Here is a 15,868-nt window from a genome sequence, read left to right as displayed (position 1 = left end):
TTTTAGAAAGATAAATCTAGTTTAAGTGCTAAGAATGTCTTGCAAGGGGACACAAACACAGGCAGGGAAGGTTATGAAGTTATTTCAACAATCCAATAACCAAGAAAATCCAGAATTGTTATGAGAGAGAGGATGGAGTTAGAAGACACTGAAGAGATAGCTTTAACTGGACTTCATACCTGATTACAGAATGGGAAAAAAATGAAAAGAAGAAAAAGGACAAAAAGAAAGTCAAAGAGTTCCAGATTTTATCAAAAGAATGAAATGTAATGATATTTGGGATCCATTAAGGGGTACAAATTTTGTGTGGAGTATAAGTTTTGAAATATTAAGTGGGAGGTACCTGTGAACACCAAGGTGGAGCCAAGTGGGTACCATGAAAAAAGAGCCTAAAAGAAATTTAAAAATAGTTTTGGTTTTACCCTAGTTGAAAGCTCTCTAGAAATGCCCATAATAAAGTTCACGTGCCAAGTTGATTAGGCATTTCTCAGACATTCCTGGAGTTTACACACAGTAGCTTCCCTTTTTACGTCTTTAAAATTTAAATCATCTTTGCTTTTCAACAGAGGCACCCTGATAAATGTGAAGTAATTACAAGAACAAATAACTTTAGGGGTCCCATTACTTATATTTGCTTATCAAAAATAATCAACTTATCACAAATCTGTATATCATTTTTAATCTAGTACTCCATCCACAGCAAAATATCCCTTTGTAATATGCCAAAAGAGATAAATAAAACATATTGTGCCTCCTGTCTTCCCCCAGTTTCTTTTAAACATGCATATCTAAACCTGATTAAAATATATTTAAAGTCTGATACCAAAAGAAAGCCAATAATTTAGGATTATTTTCTAATTCAACTACAGTTTAAAAAGTAACTACAGGTACTATTTTAAGGAGAAAAAACTAAAAATTTCTCTTACCTGATGCCCCTATATTTGCCTCATCTTCAGGAACCAGGTTTTTATCCTTATTTATATCTTCAACTAAAAGTTTGTCAAAATGCTCAATACAAAGTCTGCTGTCGATTTGATATAACAACGCAGGGCAAAGGTATGTAAATAAATCAGTTGAGATGGGAGAGTTGGCACCATGACCATAGTATTTTAATAACTGAGTGACATTCAAACACTGCAAAGAAAGTGATAAAACAAATTAAGTAAGAGTGTCTTTAAGGAGATTATGCAAAAAAATAAATTACTGCCTAATAAATATTCTAAATATTACTTGCAAATAATCTGTAATACATAGATATCTATTACAAATAAAACTTTTTAATAAGAATTTCTAACAGGGATACACTCAACTATATCACCCAAAACTCTTCATGGACTTTAATAATTTTTCTACGCCAACACATGAAAGATAATGACTTTTTGTCATGGATAAGGATGACTCACAACTATATCCCCAAGACTCTCGTAGGATGATGAGAAAAATCATTTCCCTATCAAATTGCAATCATCGGTGACTCAAGATCCTTATCTGTGGAACAGATTAAATAGATTTAGAGTACTTTAATGGCTTATATTAAAATATACCATAATATAGACATTTTCATTGCCAAATGCACTCCAAAAGCACATTGTTTTGGAAAATTCTGGCCCAATGTCCGTTGACAGGAACAAAACCGGAAGATAAAAATAAAGGCAGCTTCATCCACTGGTACTTTAAAAACAAACAAAAAGTAAGCTTAACACTGATGAAAGAGGAGAAAAAATAATAATAAAAAACAAAACAAAGCAGAAAACAAATAGCCAACAGGTGTGGATCCATCATATGGTTAAAAACAAGCATCTAAATTATGGCAAAAGAGACTGGCACTGTCCCTTTGTCACATATATCTGCTCTGGTTGCATGCTTGTTTATTAACTTGCTATCTTACTATATGGTTTTATCTATGGCACACAAAAAAACATGAAAAACTAAAAACCTATAAACACACAAAAATGATTCTTCTTAGTTTTTTTTTTAATTTTGATTTTTTTCTATTTAGCACCACTTAATTGCTTTTGATCTTCTTAGGTCTTAATTACCATAAGGTACTACTCTATTAAAATTATTGAACATTTCAGAATCATGAGATTCCCAGTATGCATCAGACCTATCAGAATGCCATTAACAAGTCTAATGATGCAAACCTCATGGATGTGATACAAAGAAGAAATGAACAATAAGATCTAGTAATTATCAACAAAATATTCTAGGATATTATCTTAAGTCATAATAATTATCCTAAGTCATAATAATTAATGCACTGTAATCCCAGCACTTTGGGAATTTAAGGCTGGAGAACTGCTTGAGGTCAGGAGTTTGAGACCAGTCTGGGCAATATAGTGAGACTCCATCTCTACAAAGAATAAATTTTTGAAAATAATAATAAAATGAATGCATACTTCAAAACCATACTAAGATCTTGATATATGTTATTTTAAAATCAGTGTTTATAACTGCTGAAAACCAAATAGCTGATGATTTATCTAGGGAAGAAACACAAAGATATTTACCTAGACATAAAACATATGTCAATGATAGTGACAGAAAAGGATGTGGTCATTTTCCACAGTTGATGGTGCTACTTTCTATACATATGAACAACAAATTTAACAAATTTTTCTAAACTTAGTAAGAATGCTAAAAATAGAATAAACAAGGAATCAACATCCCTTTAATGAAACTAAAATGAATGTGCTTAAGGTGAATAGTTAAAAAGAAAATCAGGGAGCCAACCAAATGTGTAAGTACCCAAGAGTATGAAAATTTTAAAGGAAAACAGGACATCCCATTACTATTAGTTTCTTATTATTATACCTTTTTATATTCATCCTAAGTCTGTGAAAGGCCTGAGAAAAAAACAATTATCATGAGTAAGTAGGCCTTACCATAAAGTGACACAGAGAAAACAAGCTAACCATATGTGCAAAATACCTGACTTTGGAGCTACATCAATGACTTGGAAACACTGAATAGTTAATTCAATAAATTAACAACTTATGAACTGGAAACTGTTCTAGTTACTTCCCAAGAGGACAAACTGAACAACAATTTTAAAAATTTAATTTTCAAATACCTAGAACGTGGCTAACAATAATAACAGTAAGAGACTAGCTTGGAGAGTCAATTCATAAGGAATACATTTTTTAACAACATTAAAATGCTTAGTCTTCAGATACGTACTATAAAAAAAATTTCTTAAAAATACATTTAGATTTGAGGAAACCAAATTTGAGAATATAAGAAACAAACAAATACAAGTGAAATTCAGATTTTAAAAATTTTTTTTTTTCTTTTTTTGAGATGGAGACTCACTCTGTCGCCCAGGCTAGAGTGCAGTGGCATGATCTCAGCTCACTGCAACCTCTGCCTCCCGGGTTCAAGTGATTCTCCCCCTCAGCCTCCTGAGTAGTTGAGATTACAGGCGCCCACCACCATGCCCCGCTAATTTTTTGTATTTTTAGTAGAGACGGGGTTTCACCGTGTTAGCCAAGATGGTCTCAATCTCCCGACCTCGTGATCCACCCACCTCAGCCTCCCAAAGTGCTGGGATTACAGGTGTGAGCCACCGCACCCAGTCGCTTAAAAATCTTTATACTGATTTTAATTCTTTAATGTATCCTGTTCGTGAACATTACCTGATGTTTCATAGGTAAAGATATGGAAATACATTTAAATATGATTAATACTCCACTGTTATTTATCCTGTTTTTAAAATGCACCACAATTATCTGAGAATTATGAAGCAGCTATCAGACATCTTTTTATACTTACTTCATGATGATGGTCATCTTCATTAAGATCTTTTCTCAAAGAGATTATTGCATTATTTTTAACATGTGGTGCTTCTCTCTTTCTAGTATGTCGAAGTTCACCTTCATTATCAGGATCAAGATCTTGGTGTCCATGACCAGGATCATGACCATTACGTTCTGGAAGATGTACATGAGAATGACCTGGGTTATGTACACGATCAGGTTTGTGGACCCGATTATGCTCATACTGTTCACCCTGATCATGGTTAGGGGGAAAACCTGGTGTAATAACCTCAGAATTTTCATTACTTTTCCTCCCTTTTTTCTTCCTCTTTCCTTTCGGTAGTTTAACATCAGATTGTTCCTGGGTTTTATTGGTCTCTGTTGAAGGTTCATTGCTAGGCTCCCCACGCTCACTGGGAGTAATGGAATCGTTATGAAAATGGTGAGTATTGTTATGATCAAGATGATGATGCAAACGATGGTGATGACGTAGGCGGTGATTATGGTCATGCATATGTTTATCATCAGATTTTACAGACACTTCAATTGTCTCTTTCTCTGGATCACATTTATGGTTTCTTTTTGTTGATACACTGGTCACAGTTTGATTTTCTGAATTTAAATGATTATGGGAATGCTGGTGGTTATGTGAGTGAAAATGCTTTCCCTCTTGAACTGCCAAAATATCTAAGTGAGAAACATGATCGTGGCCAAGATCCTCATGATTAATCTCAACTACTTTTCTCTCTCCAAGGCCCAAGTTTGTTAAAAGTTTCTCCAAACCAAAAAAGGATAATCTTCCATTTTCACCATAACGCTCAAAAAGTTTTTCAATATAGTATTTTTTTTCATTTTCAGCAGCTTGCTTTGAAAATTTGCTTGGCTCCAATTCTGTCATTCCACGATGCTGTCTGTGAAGCGCCTCAGGGCCATGGTCATGTTCTTCATGGCAATGGTTGCAATGATGAAAAATAAATGTCAGCAAACAAATGAGGCAAAATTTTGTGTGCATATGTACCTTCATTTCTATTTTTCCTAAAGAGATTTAAAGAGACAGACAAGTATTAGTTTCTACCTAGACACATTCAAAACAATCACAAATTCTCTAGAAGTTGCCAATCCACTAAAAAAAGTTTTACTCCATTTCCTTCATGATAAAATATGTTAAGAATCAGAGAAAAGTGAAACTGTCATTATTCACAAATGGTAGAATTAATTATGCAGCATGCCTTAAAGAATCTTTAAGAATTAATAAGTTAGTTTAGTACAGTTACTGCATATAAGGACAGTAATAAATTATATTCTGATACACCAGCAATAATTAGAAAACAAAACTCAAAAATAGTAACATTTACAGTAGCAAATAGCTAGGAATGTATCTAACCAAAGACATACAAGAATTTTACATACAAAAGAGAGAAATTATTGAGAGAAATATTATTGAGAGAAAATTATTAGGAGAAATAAAAGACCTAAATAAATGGATGGCTATTTCATGTTACGATTGGATAAACTATGTATCCAATACAATCCCAGTCAAAATCTCAGAAATTATTTTGTGAAAACTGATTAACTGTTTTTAATATTTATGTGGAAACGGAAAGGGCCAAGAATGGCTAAGATGTGTTCCTTGAGGAACAAAATTGAAGCATTCACTCTGTGAATTATTAAAGACGCTGTGGTATTTGGTGCAGTAACTAACAAATAGACTAAAGGAACAGAAGACAAAAGCTAAAAACCAGAAAGGATGGTCTTTTCCTTGGTGCTTGGTCAATTAGGTTTCCACACAAAAGGAAATAATAAATAAAATCTGACCCTTACCTCACATTATTACAAAAATCAATTGCTAATAGCTCGTGAACATAAATCTGAAACAAGAAATGCTAAAATGATAAAGTGTCCAGAACTGTCCAGTTCAATGGTAGCCACTAGTGACATATGGGTACTTAAATTAACTAAAATTAAATTTAAAATGCAGCCTCTCAGTCACCCTGGCCACATTTTAATTGTTCAATAGCCACATGTAGCTAATGTCTACTATGTAGACACAGAACATGTCCATCATTATAGATAGTTCTATTGGACAAGCATACTTCAAGAATCTAGAAATATAAGAGCCAATTACGTAGTTTTGAAGTTTTCCAGAATAGATGAAACTAATTTCATACTATTCTATTTAACCCATTATATCCAAAATATTATAACTTCAACATCTAATCAATATAAAAATCATTAAAATATTTTACATTCTTTTTAATACTACGTCTTTGAAATCTGTCATGTATTTTACACTTACAGCACATCCTAATTCAGTCTATTTATATTTCAAGTGCTCAATCGACACATGTGGCTACTGGCTACTGTACTGGAAAGTGCAGATCTTGAAGATTTGGAAGACTAATTTTAAGACCTTCGAGAAAGAACACAAAATTGATAATATATTACACTGAAATTAAGAATTTATGTTTCATCAAGAGACATCCAAAACAAAAACCTAACTAAAAAGGCAGGCTGCAGACTGGAAGAAGACTACCACAATGTACATTAAAAGATATATAAGGAACTTCTACACATCAAATGAAAATTACAGTAAGACGACCCAATGAAAAAATGAGTAGGTAACTTGAACAAGCACTTCATAACAGCCAAACTGCTAAGAACCAAATGAAAAGATGTTCAGCTCAGAAGTCTTCAGGAAACCAAATTAAAATCACAATTAGACACCACTATATACTCCATAAAAAGAACTAAAATATAAAATACTGCCAATATCAAAAGTAGGCAAGAGTATATAGAGTTAAATGGAACTTGTGTACAATGACAGTAAGATTATAGATTGTATCTTCTGAAAAACTGTTTGGCAAGATCTGCCAGAAGCTGAAAATAAGCCTATGCACTCGCACAGCAATTTTAGTCTGGGGTATATGCCCAACAGAAATCCATGTACATGAATACCATCATGAATATTCACATAACCATTATTTACCACAGTCAAAACTTAAAAAAGGCTGGGCATGGTGGCTCACACCTGTAATCCCAACACACTGGGAGGCCAAGGCAGGCGGATCACTTGAGGTCAGGACTTTAAGACAGGCCTAGCAAACATGGTAAAACCCTATTGTTACTAAAAGTATAAAAATTAGCCAGGCATGGTGGCACGTGCCTGTAAGCCCAGCTACTCAGGAGGCTGACACAGGAAAATAGCTTGAACCCAGGAGGCGGAGGTTGCAGTGAGCCGTGATCGTGCCACTGCACTCCAGCATGGGCAATACAGACAGACTCTGGTCAAAAAAAACAAAGAAAAAACAAACAACAACAACAACAAAAAACACCTGATAAAAGCCTAAATGTTCATCAACAATAAAATGATAAATGAAACAGAAAAATCTATCACACAGGAATAAAAATGAAATTACAGCTTCATGCATAGATGAATTTCACAAATATTGGGAAAAAAGTGACAAACAAAGAAAGCAGTATAATTCTTATATAAAGGTAAAAAGGAATAGAACTAAACTATGTGGGTTTTTTTTTTTCTTTTTTTTTGAGACAGGATGTCACTCTGACACCCAGGCTGGAGTGCAGTGGCGCAATCAAAGCTCACTGGAGCCTTAAACTCCCAGGCACAAGCGATCTTCCCACTTAGCCTTCCAAGTAGCTGTGTGTACCACCACGCTCGGTTTTAATTTTCTTCTTTCAGGGATCTTGCTCTGTTGTCCAGGCTGATCTCAAACTCCTAGCCTTAAGCACTCCTCCCAACTCAAATTCCCAAAATGCTAAGATTGAGGTGTGAGCCTCCGCACCTGGCCATGATTACTTTTTGAAAGAAAGATGGGGGTAATAATTGGGAGAAAACCAGAGTGGAGAGGACTGCAAAGTGTACTGCTCTTTCCTGACATCAGTAGTAGTTATGTAAATATGTTTACTTTGTGACAGTTCATGGCACTTATGCTCTGTGTACTTTCTGAACACATTCTATTTCAATACAAAGTTTTATAAAAATCAAATTTTCTTCACTGAAAACCAATCAAAAAATGTAATTATAAACAAAATTGTATGGTTTCTAGAATTAAGTAGAACAAGACATAAAACCATCAAAAGGAAAAATCTATTAAGATGTTACTGAAGGACAGTAAAGAACTGCAAAACCTGGAGAGAGACATCATCTATATGATAGGTGGGATACATTGCATAAGGTATATAAAATCTTCCCAAGTGTACATACAAATTTAATTCAATGCCAATTAAAATCCTCATAGCTGTTTGGTTTTGGTGAGACTTCAAAAGCACATCCAAAAACTCATAAAAGCAAAAACCCAAGGACAATCAAAACAATTCAGAAGATTAGCAAGGTATTAAAGACATCTTTTTATAAAATTATACTAATGAAAAAAACATAGAACTAGCACAGGGGGTAGATAGGCCAGTGGAGTGGAACAGAGTTCTCAAAGAGAATCAATAATATTGATTGTGAAAATACTTCTTCCTCACACTACACATACAAGTCAATTCCAAGAACATTAAAAACCTATATGTGAAAAGCAAAATTATCAACAAGTTCTAGAAGAAAATGTAAGAGAATGTCTTTATGGTTTTGGGATAAGGAAAGATTTTTTTAGGCAAGACACAAAGCACATATCATGATGAAAATTTCTGATTAAATTATTTTTAAATTACTCTATAATAAAGGACACTACCAAAAAAAGCTTGAGGCAGGAGAATTACTTGAACCCGGGAGGTGGAGGTTGTAGTGAGCCGAGATTGTGCCACTGCACTCTGGCCTGCCAGACTGGGTGACACAGCAAGACTTCGTCTCGGGGGAGGAAAAAAAAACACAAAAAAGCTTATAGCAAGCCATATACTAGGAGATATTTGCAATGCGTATATATAAACAATGTATATAAAACATCAGTATCCAGAGTATATAAAGCCCATATAGTAATAAAAAAAACTCCACTACTGCATAGACAACTATGAAAAGAACATAAAACAGGTTGGTAAAACAGCAACATGATGACTAATAATCTAGGCAATTCAAATCTAGATAAGGCTCTAAGACGGTAATAGGCAAAAATTAGTATCTCACAATACTAGAAGTTAAGTAAAGGTCTAATACAAAGAAACAAACTACCTTACCTCTGGTGGAAGTATATATTGGTACAGCCATTTTTGGAAAGCTACTTGACATTTATTACAGCCAACTATGAACACACTCTACAGCTCCCAAGTTCCACTTTTAATTACCCTTGCGCTTAGGCATGCAAAGACACATTCAAGAATCCTTATTGGGGCCAGGCGCGGTGGCTCACGCCTGTAATCCCAGCACTTTGGGAGGCCGAGGCAGGCGGATCATGAGGTCAGGAGATCGAGTCCATCCTGGCTAACACGGTGAAACCCCATCTCTACTAAAGATACAAAAAAACTTAGCCGGGCGTGGTGGCGGGCACCTGTAGTACAAGTTACTCAGGAGGCTGAGGCAAGAGAATGGCATGAACCTGGGAGGCAGAGGTTGCAGTGAGCTAAGATGGCACCACTGCACTCCAGACTGGGTGACAGAGCGAGACTCCATCTCAAAAAAAAAAATCCTTATTACAAGATTGTAAATGTTTTTCTAATGTGAACTATTGCAATGACAGAATACTCAACCAAATGATTAAAACAGAGGAAAACTTTCACATAAAAAGAAATCAAAAGAAATGGGTGATTCTAGGACAATACCAAAAATCCAAGCAATCTCAAATTTGCCTTCTCAGAGTCTCAAGATAACCCTGCATAATCATATTCAAAACTGGAAGATTTATCTTTTTTAAAACATAATTTCTTTTTTATTTTTTTTCCACAGAAATCCTGTTTGGATGGAAGGTTTAACTTCACATCTCTTTTTATCCAGGGAGAAAAATATTTCCCTCAAGCCTCTCTCAGATTTCTCTTTACCTATCTTTGATCTCTTAGGTCTCTACCACATGCCCATGCCAAAGCCAATCATTGGTTTACAGTAGTATACAGTAATGTCCCAGGCCTTCACATTCACTCACTGCCCACTCACTGACTCACTCACAGTTGCTTCCAGTCCTGCAAGCTCCATTCATATTAGTGCCCAACACTGGTGTACCATTTTTAAAATCTTGTATACTGAATTTTGACTCTACCTTTTCTATGTTTAAACATACAAATACTTACTATTGTATCACAACTGCCTACAGTATTCAGTATATCTTAAACAGGTTTGTAGCCTAGAAGCAACAGGCTATACTCTATAGGTTGGTGTAAAGGAGGCTACACCATCTAGGTTTGTCTAAGTATACGCTATGATGTTCACACAACGACAAAATCACCTAAGGTTGCATCTCAGAACATACCCAGCATTAAGCAATGTATATGACTGTATGTGGGAGAGGCAATACTCACAGAACATGCGGTAATAAGAGGCCTTAAGAAAAAAGGAGGTAAATAAAGAAAAGCAGGCCAGGTGCAGTGGTTCACACCTGTAATCCCAGTACTTTGGCAGGCTGAGGCAGGTGGATCACATGAGGTCAGGAGTTCAAGACCAGCCTGACCAACATGGTGAAACCCCATCTCTACTAAAACACAAAAATTAGCCAGGCATGGTGGCGGGTGCCTGTAATCTCAGCTACTCAGGAGGGTGAGGCAGGAGAATCGCTTGAACTCAGGAGGCAGAGGATGTAGTGAGCCGAGATCATGCCATTGCACTCCAGCCTGGGCAACAAGAACAAAACTCTGTCTCAAAAATAAAATAAAATAAGGAAAAGTGGTCAACTGTGTAACCACTACTTTGCCTGCTACAACCTAAATGCTCATCATTAGAATAAATAAATATATTTATGTAATTAAAGATTACACTGCAGTCACAAATGTGACTATGAAGACTGTGTATTAACATGCAAAAATCTCAGAAATATAAAATTGCAAAAAGATACACGCTGTGTAATTTACAGACAATTTTAAAACATGCAGAATTGCTTATTTGGGGGCATATATTCATGTAGCAAGAGAACATGGGATGACTGCATTCTGGAGAGTCATTATCTTTTCAGAAAGGGAAGGAGGGAAATCAGCTCATAGAGGAAGTACACAGATTTAACTGCGTTTGCAGTGTGCTATTTCTTTAAAAACGGGAAAGGGATCTAAAGCAATATGAAAAAACATTAATATTTGTTAAAGCAAGATAATGGGATTCGGGTTCTTGATTATTCTATGTACTTTTCTGTAAATTTGAAGATACTACATAACTTGTATCAGTGGTTAATCAAACTGTCGTTGTGAGAGCAGCATAAGCTTGCTAGAAATCTGAAAGGCAAATTCCTGCATCCCACCCAGACCTACTGTAACAGAAACATTAGGGATAGGACCCACCAATGACATATCCAGCCTTTCTAGTGAGTCTGATGCAAACTAGACAAAATTTAAGAGTGCCTATTTTCACAAATAAATTAGCAATGACTTATCCAGCCTTTCTAGTGAGTCTGGTGCAAGCTAGACAAAATTTGAGAGTGCCTATTTATACAAATAAATTACCAAACACTTCCATTTCTCTAAAATGATACTTTGGGCTGGGCACTGTAGCTCACGCCTGCAATTCCATCACTTTGGGAGGCAGAGATTGGCGGATCTTGAGCCCAAGAGTTCAAGACCAGCCTGAGCAACATGGCAGAACCACTCTTTACAAAAAATACAAAAAAATTAGTTGGGCATGGTGGTGTGTGCCTGTAGTCTCAGCTATTTGAGAAGTCAAGGTGGGAGGATCATCTGAGCTTGGGCAGTCAAGGCTGCAGTGAGCCCTGATCTTGCCACTGTACTCTAACCTGGGCAATAGAGACGCTGTCTCAAAATAAATAAATAAATAAAATAATACTTTAGTCGACCTAATGTTATGATCTATCTGAACAAATTAAGTTGAATTATCATATATGGCATATATAGGTTAAGCATTTTTTAAAATAGTCTATAAAACAATTCCAAAGCAGCATTAAGTTTGAGATGTTTTTTAATCTTAGTCTCATGGATAAAGTCACCATTTAAACTGTGTATCAATTTTACTTGTACACTAATGAAGATGAAAAGGCATGGGTGATTAAGACCAATCACTGTTAAGCAAAGGAGGATACATATTCCTTTAGCTCCTGTTACACTCCCTGCAGTTACTTTGATTTTCCACTAGAAGATGCTAATTAAAGGTGTGAGTGTTACTTCATTTGGCTGATATGCAAATACCATGAGATTTCTTTAATGCATGTTATCTCACTGTTAAATGAATAGGTACCAGAGGTGGAAACAGGACATTCATATATATTGATCAGACAACATCAAATGAATGACTCCATGAAACACAAAAGCTGTAGATCATTTATACAAGCTTTAAAACGTCATTTGTCTCTATTTTTTAAATACATCATACTCTATTATGGAAAAGATTTTAAGAATCTTGAGTACTCAAATCACTTACATTTAAGAGAATATTATAGGAATACAATGATACAAGCAACATCATGAGGTAGTATTAAACCTCTACTTTTTTTTTATTATTAAAGTAAATCATTCACTAACTTTGCAACTTTATTTAGTTTAGAACTACTATAGCAGATGCATGCTTAAGAATCATTTAGCCCAGGCATGGTGGATCATGCCTGTAATCCCAGCACTTTAGGAGGCCTAGGCAGGAGGACTGTGGAGCCCAGGAGTTTGAGGTCAGCCTAGGCAACATACTGAGATCTTATCTCTACAAAAAAAATTAAAAAATTAGCTGGGTGTGGTGATGCATGCCTGTACTCCCAGCTACTTAAGAGGCTAAGGTGGGAGGATTGATTGAACTCAGGAAGGCCAGGCTGTAGTGAGCCAAGATCACACTGTGCCCTCTAGCCTGGGTGACAGAGCAAGACCCTGTCTCAAAAGAAAAAAAAATCATTTAGATGAAATATGCATTTTGTTATTACAGGCTAAGCAGCTACTGATTCCAAAGAGACCTCTCTCAAAAGGTAGTGGTTTAAGAAATGGGCAAGTTTTTGTCTCTCTCAAAAACAGTTCAAGATGACTACTCCATATTAAATCACCTGGACCTTTAAAAAAAAAAAAAAAAAAGATGACTACTCCAGGTCTGAGTGCAGCTCTGCTCCAGTCATTCAGAGACATAACATTCTTACACAGTTGATATTCCAGCCAACGGGGAAAGATAAAGAATGGAAGTCCAGGTTCAGAAGTTTCTTCTTCAGCAGCAAGGGAAGTAGAAGTTGCAGGCATCACTTCTCATCACATTCCACTGGCAAGTGGTTAGTCACATGATCTCAATCGGCTAGGAGGCCAGGGTCTCATCAACTTACGTTACCCAAGCATTCCAGTAGATGTTAACAATCTTTTCCATCGACAGCATAAAGAGGATCTCTGAGGTGGAGACAGGAATGAGGGAAATGGTACAAGCCTACATACCACTCAATCCTAAAAACTGACATTTATAGGACGCAGCTTTGCCCAAGCCAAAATATTCTATTACGTCTCTTGTGTTTTGTAGTTCTCCAAGTTTTATGCATTAAGAATATGTTAGTTTTATAATTGATAATATTTTTTCAGTTCAGCTGAGTGATCTCTACTGAAGAGTTCTACTAGGTGTTGTAGACATCAATGGATGAGCCTACTGACGAGAAATGGGAAAAGGGATTCCGGTAACTAACTAGCCGTGCCACAAAAAATTCATTTTCATCTTTTGCTGTTGATTTCCAATACATAACCACAGTTAAAAGCGTAAGTATTCTATCACTGTGTAATTTCTGCATTAAGAGTGGGGCTAATTTACAGTTAGGAACTTAATCATTGTGTTAATTATTATACTATTTTGAATGCAAATATTTTGCTTTGGATGCAAAGAAAAAATGAAGTTCACTAATATTCTCTTGTATCTAAGACTAAAGCCAGAACTAAATGTGTAGTGAAGTGACTATACTTCAGTGTGGGGAGTGACTGGGCAGAATCATGAGAGGAATTCTGGGTTCCTATTAATGTATTATTTCCTTACCTGAGTGCTGGGTACATGGTTGCGCTTCACTTCATGAAAACTACTTGAATTTTACACTTAACATTTGGGTACTTTTCTGTTGCTGTTATATTTCATCCAAAACTTAATTTTTATTCCCCACATGAAGTTTATTCCAACCTTCAATTAGTAAAATCAGTAACACCAGTAACACGTAATTTCTAGAAACACATCCATACTTAATACTACTCAAAGGAAAAAGTGCTTTTTCAACTTCTTATTTTGAAATAATTTAAGATTCACAAGAAGTTGTAAAAGTAGTTCAGAGTTTCCATGTACTCTTTCCCCAATTTTTCCCAATAACATCTAACATAACTAGTACATGTTCAAAACTAAGAAACTGACATCAATACTATTAACTACAAACCTTATTCAAATTTCACCAGTTTTTTACATGCACTTTTAAAAATATTGTAATAGAAAATCAATTTTTTAACCAGAAAAAAATGGCATTTTTGTTAACAAAAAGATATTGCTTAACAAAATATATGGTTATACTTAAGAGAAAGGTTAACTAGATCCTTAAATGAAAGGAATTAGGGTGTTTGCTTCAGCAGCACATACACCAAGATTGAAACAATACAGAGAAGATTAGCACAGGCCCTGCACAAAGATAACATGCAAATCTGTGAAATGGTCTATACTATTAAATGTTCTCACCACACACAAAAAAAAGATAAGTATGTGAGATAATGCATTTGTTAGCTCAATTTAGACATTCCACAATGTATACATATCTCAAAATACACGTTGTACATAATATATACTATTTTTGTCAAAAAAAAAAAAAAAAAAGAATTAGGGTTGATATTCTCCATAGCAATTTCTCCTGTAAAGGCTTACAAAAACCTTTTTCACTTTATTTTAGAGACAGAATCTTGCTCTGTCACCAGGCTTGAGGGCAGTGGCGTGATCTCCACTCACTGCAACCTCCACCTCCAGGGTTCAAGTGATTCTCCTGCCTCAGCCTCCCGAGTAGTTGGGACTACGGGCACATGACACCACGCCCAGCTAATTTTTTATTTTTAGTAGAGATGGGATTTCACCATGTTGGCCAGGATGGTCTCGATCTACCGACCTTGTTATCCACCCACCTCGGTCTCCCACAATGCTGGGATTACAGGTGTGAGCCACAGCGCCCAGCTCAAAAATCTCTTTTAAAGGTATTTATTTATTTTTTTCTTTTTTTCTTTTTTTTTTTTTTTTGAGACGGAGTCTCGCTCTGTCGCCCGGGCTGGAGTGCAGTGGCCGGATCTCAGCTCACTGCAAGCGCCGCCTCTCAGGTTTACACCATTCTCCTGCCTCAGCCTCCCGAGTAGCTGGGACTACAGGCGCCCGCCACCTCGCCCGGCTAGTTTTTTGTATTTTTTTAGTAGAGATGGGGTTTCACCGTGTTAGCCAGGATGGTCTCGATCTCCTGACCTCGTGATCCGCCCATCTCGGCCTCCTAAAGTGCTGGGATTACAGGCTTGAGCCACCGCACCCGGCCATATTTTCATTTTTCATATAGAGATGAGATCTTACTATGATGCCCATGCTGGTCTCAAACTCCTGGGCTCAAGGGATCCTCCCACCTCAGCTTCCCAGACTGCTGGGATTACAGGTGTAAGCCATCATGCCCAGCCTACAAAAACCTTAGTTATAGGCTTTGCACTGTAGTTTTGAAATGTGTAAAATGCCAAGCTACAAATTTAAAATTTTTAAATAAAATTAAACACCTAAATAACAAGTTCAGTAGGAATATATACAAATGGCTAACATTACAAATCCTCCTACAGATATTTTGTCTTAGACTGTCTTTTATTTCATACAGATAAACATAATAAAAATGTAGAATGTTTGAGATTTTAAAAATCCTCAGGTATATTTAGCTAAACAATGTTATGTGTAAGGAATCTGAGACCCAGAAAAGGTATCTAACGTGATTAAGCTGTGGCATTTCTCTGACTTGAAAGACAGGGGCTCTTTAGTCTACTACAGGAGCATATTTGTATATCTTAAAACCAGAATACTTTGAGATCTTTATTAAAGTCATCATCTAAAATACACTACAAAGACTTTAAGGGAAAAG

The 15,868-nt window shown here is 35.9% G+C and overlaps 1 protein-coding gene and 1 non-coding gene across 17 annotated transcripts in view; one reads left to right on the top strand and one right to left on the bottom strand.

The window, feature by feature from the left end:
- SLC39A10 (solute carrier family 39 member 10) overlaps positions 1-15,868 on the bottom strand; it is a 164,308-nt gene that overhangs the window by 52,645 nt on the left and 95,795 nt on the right. For 12 of the 16 annotated variants that reach the window (XM_065525797.1, XM_074009605.1, XM_065525798.1 and 9 more), the window contains 2 exons: positions 3,772-4,790; positions 927-1,134 (listed from right to left, as the gene is read on the bottom strand). In XM_065525797.1, the coding sequence (XP_065381869.1) occupies positions 927-1,134; positions 3,772-4,779 (1,216 nt within the window). In that variant the 5' untranslated portion in view covers positions 4,780-4,790. Of the gene's footprint in view, positions 1-926; positions 1,135-3,771; positions 4,791-8,452; positions 8,569-12,913; positions 13,152-15,868 lie in introns of all 16 variants that reach the window. The other 4 variants (XM_074009606.1, XM_065525803.1, XM_065525804.1 and 1 more) reach the window with 2 other exon arrangements.
- On the top strand, positions 14,339-14,445 carry LOC123568100 (U6 spliceosomal RNA). The gene has a single exon (XR_006691329.1). It is a non-coding gene; the product is annotated as a U6 spliceosomal RNA (small nuclear RNA).

The sequence above is a fragment of the Macaca fascicularis genome, chromosome 12, assembly GCF_037993035.2.
Source record: "Macaca fascicularis isolate 582-1 chromosome 12, T2T-MFA8v1.1".
In the NCBI taxonomy this organism is placed as follows: Eukaryota; Metazoa; Chordata; class Mammalia; order Primates; family Cercopithecidae; genus Macaca; species Macaca fascicularis.
The sequence above is the reverse complement of the archived record's forward strand: the minus strand, read 5'-3'. Positions and strand labels throughout refer to the sequence as shown.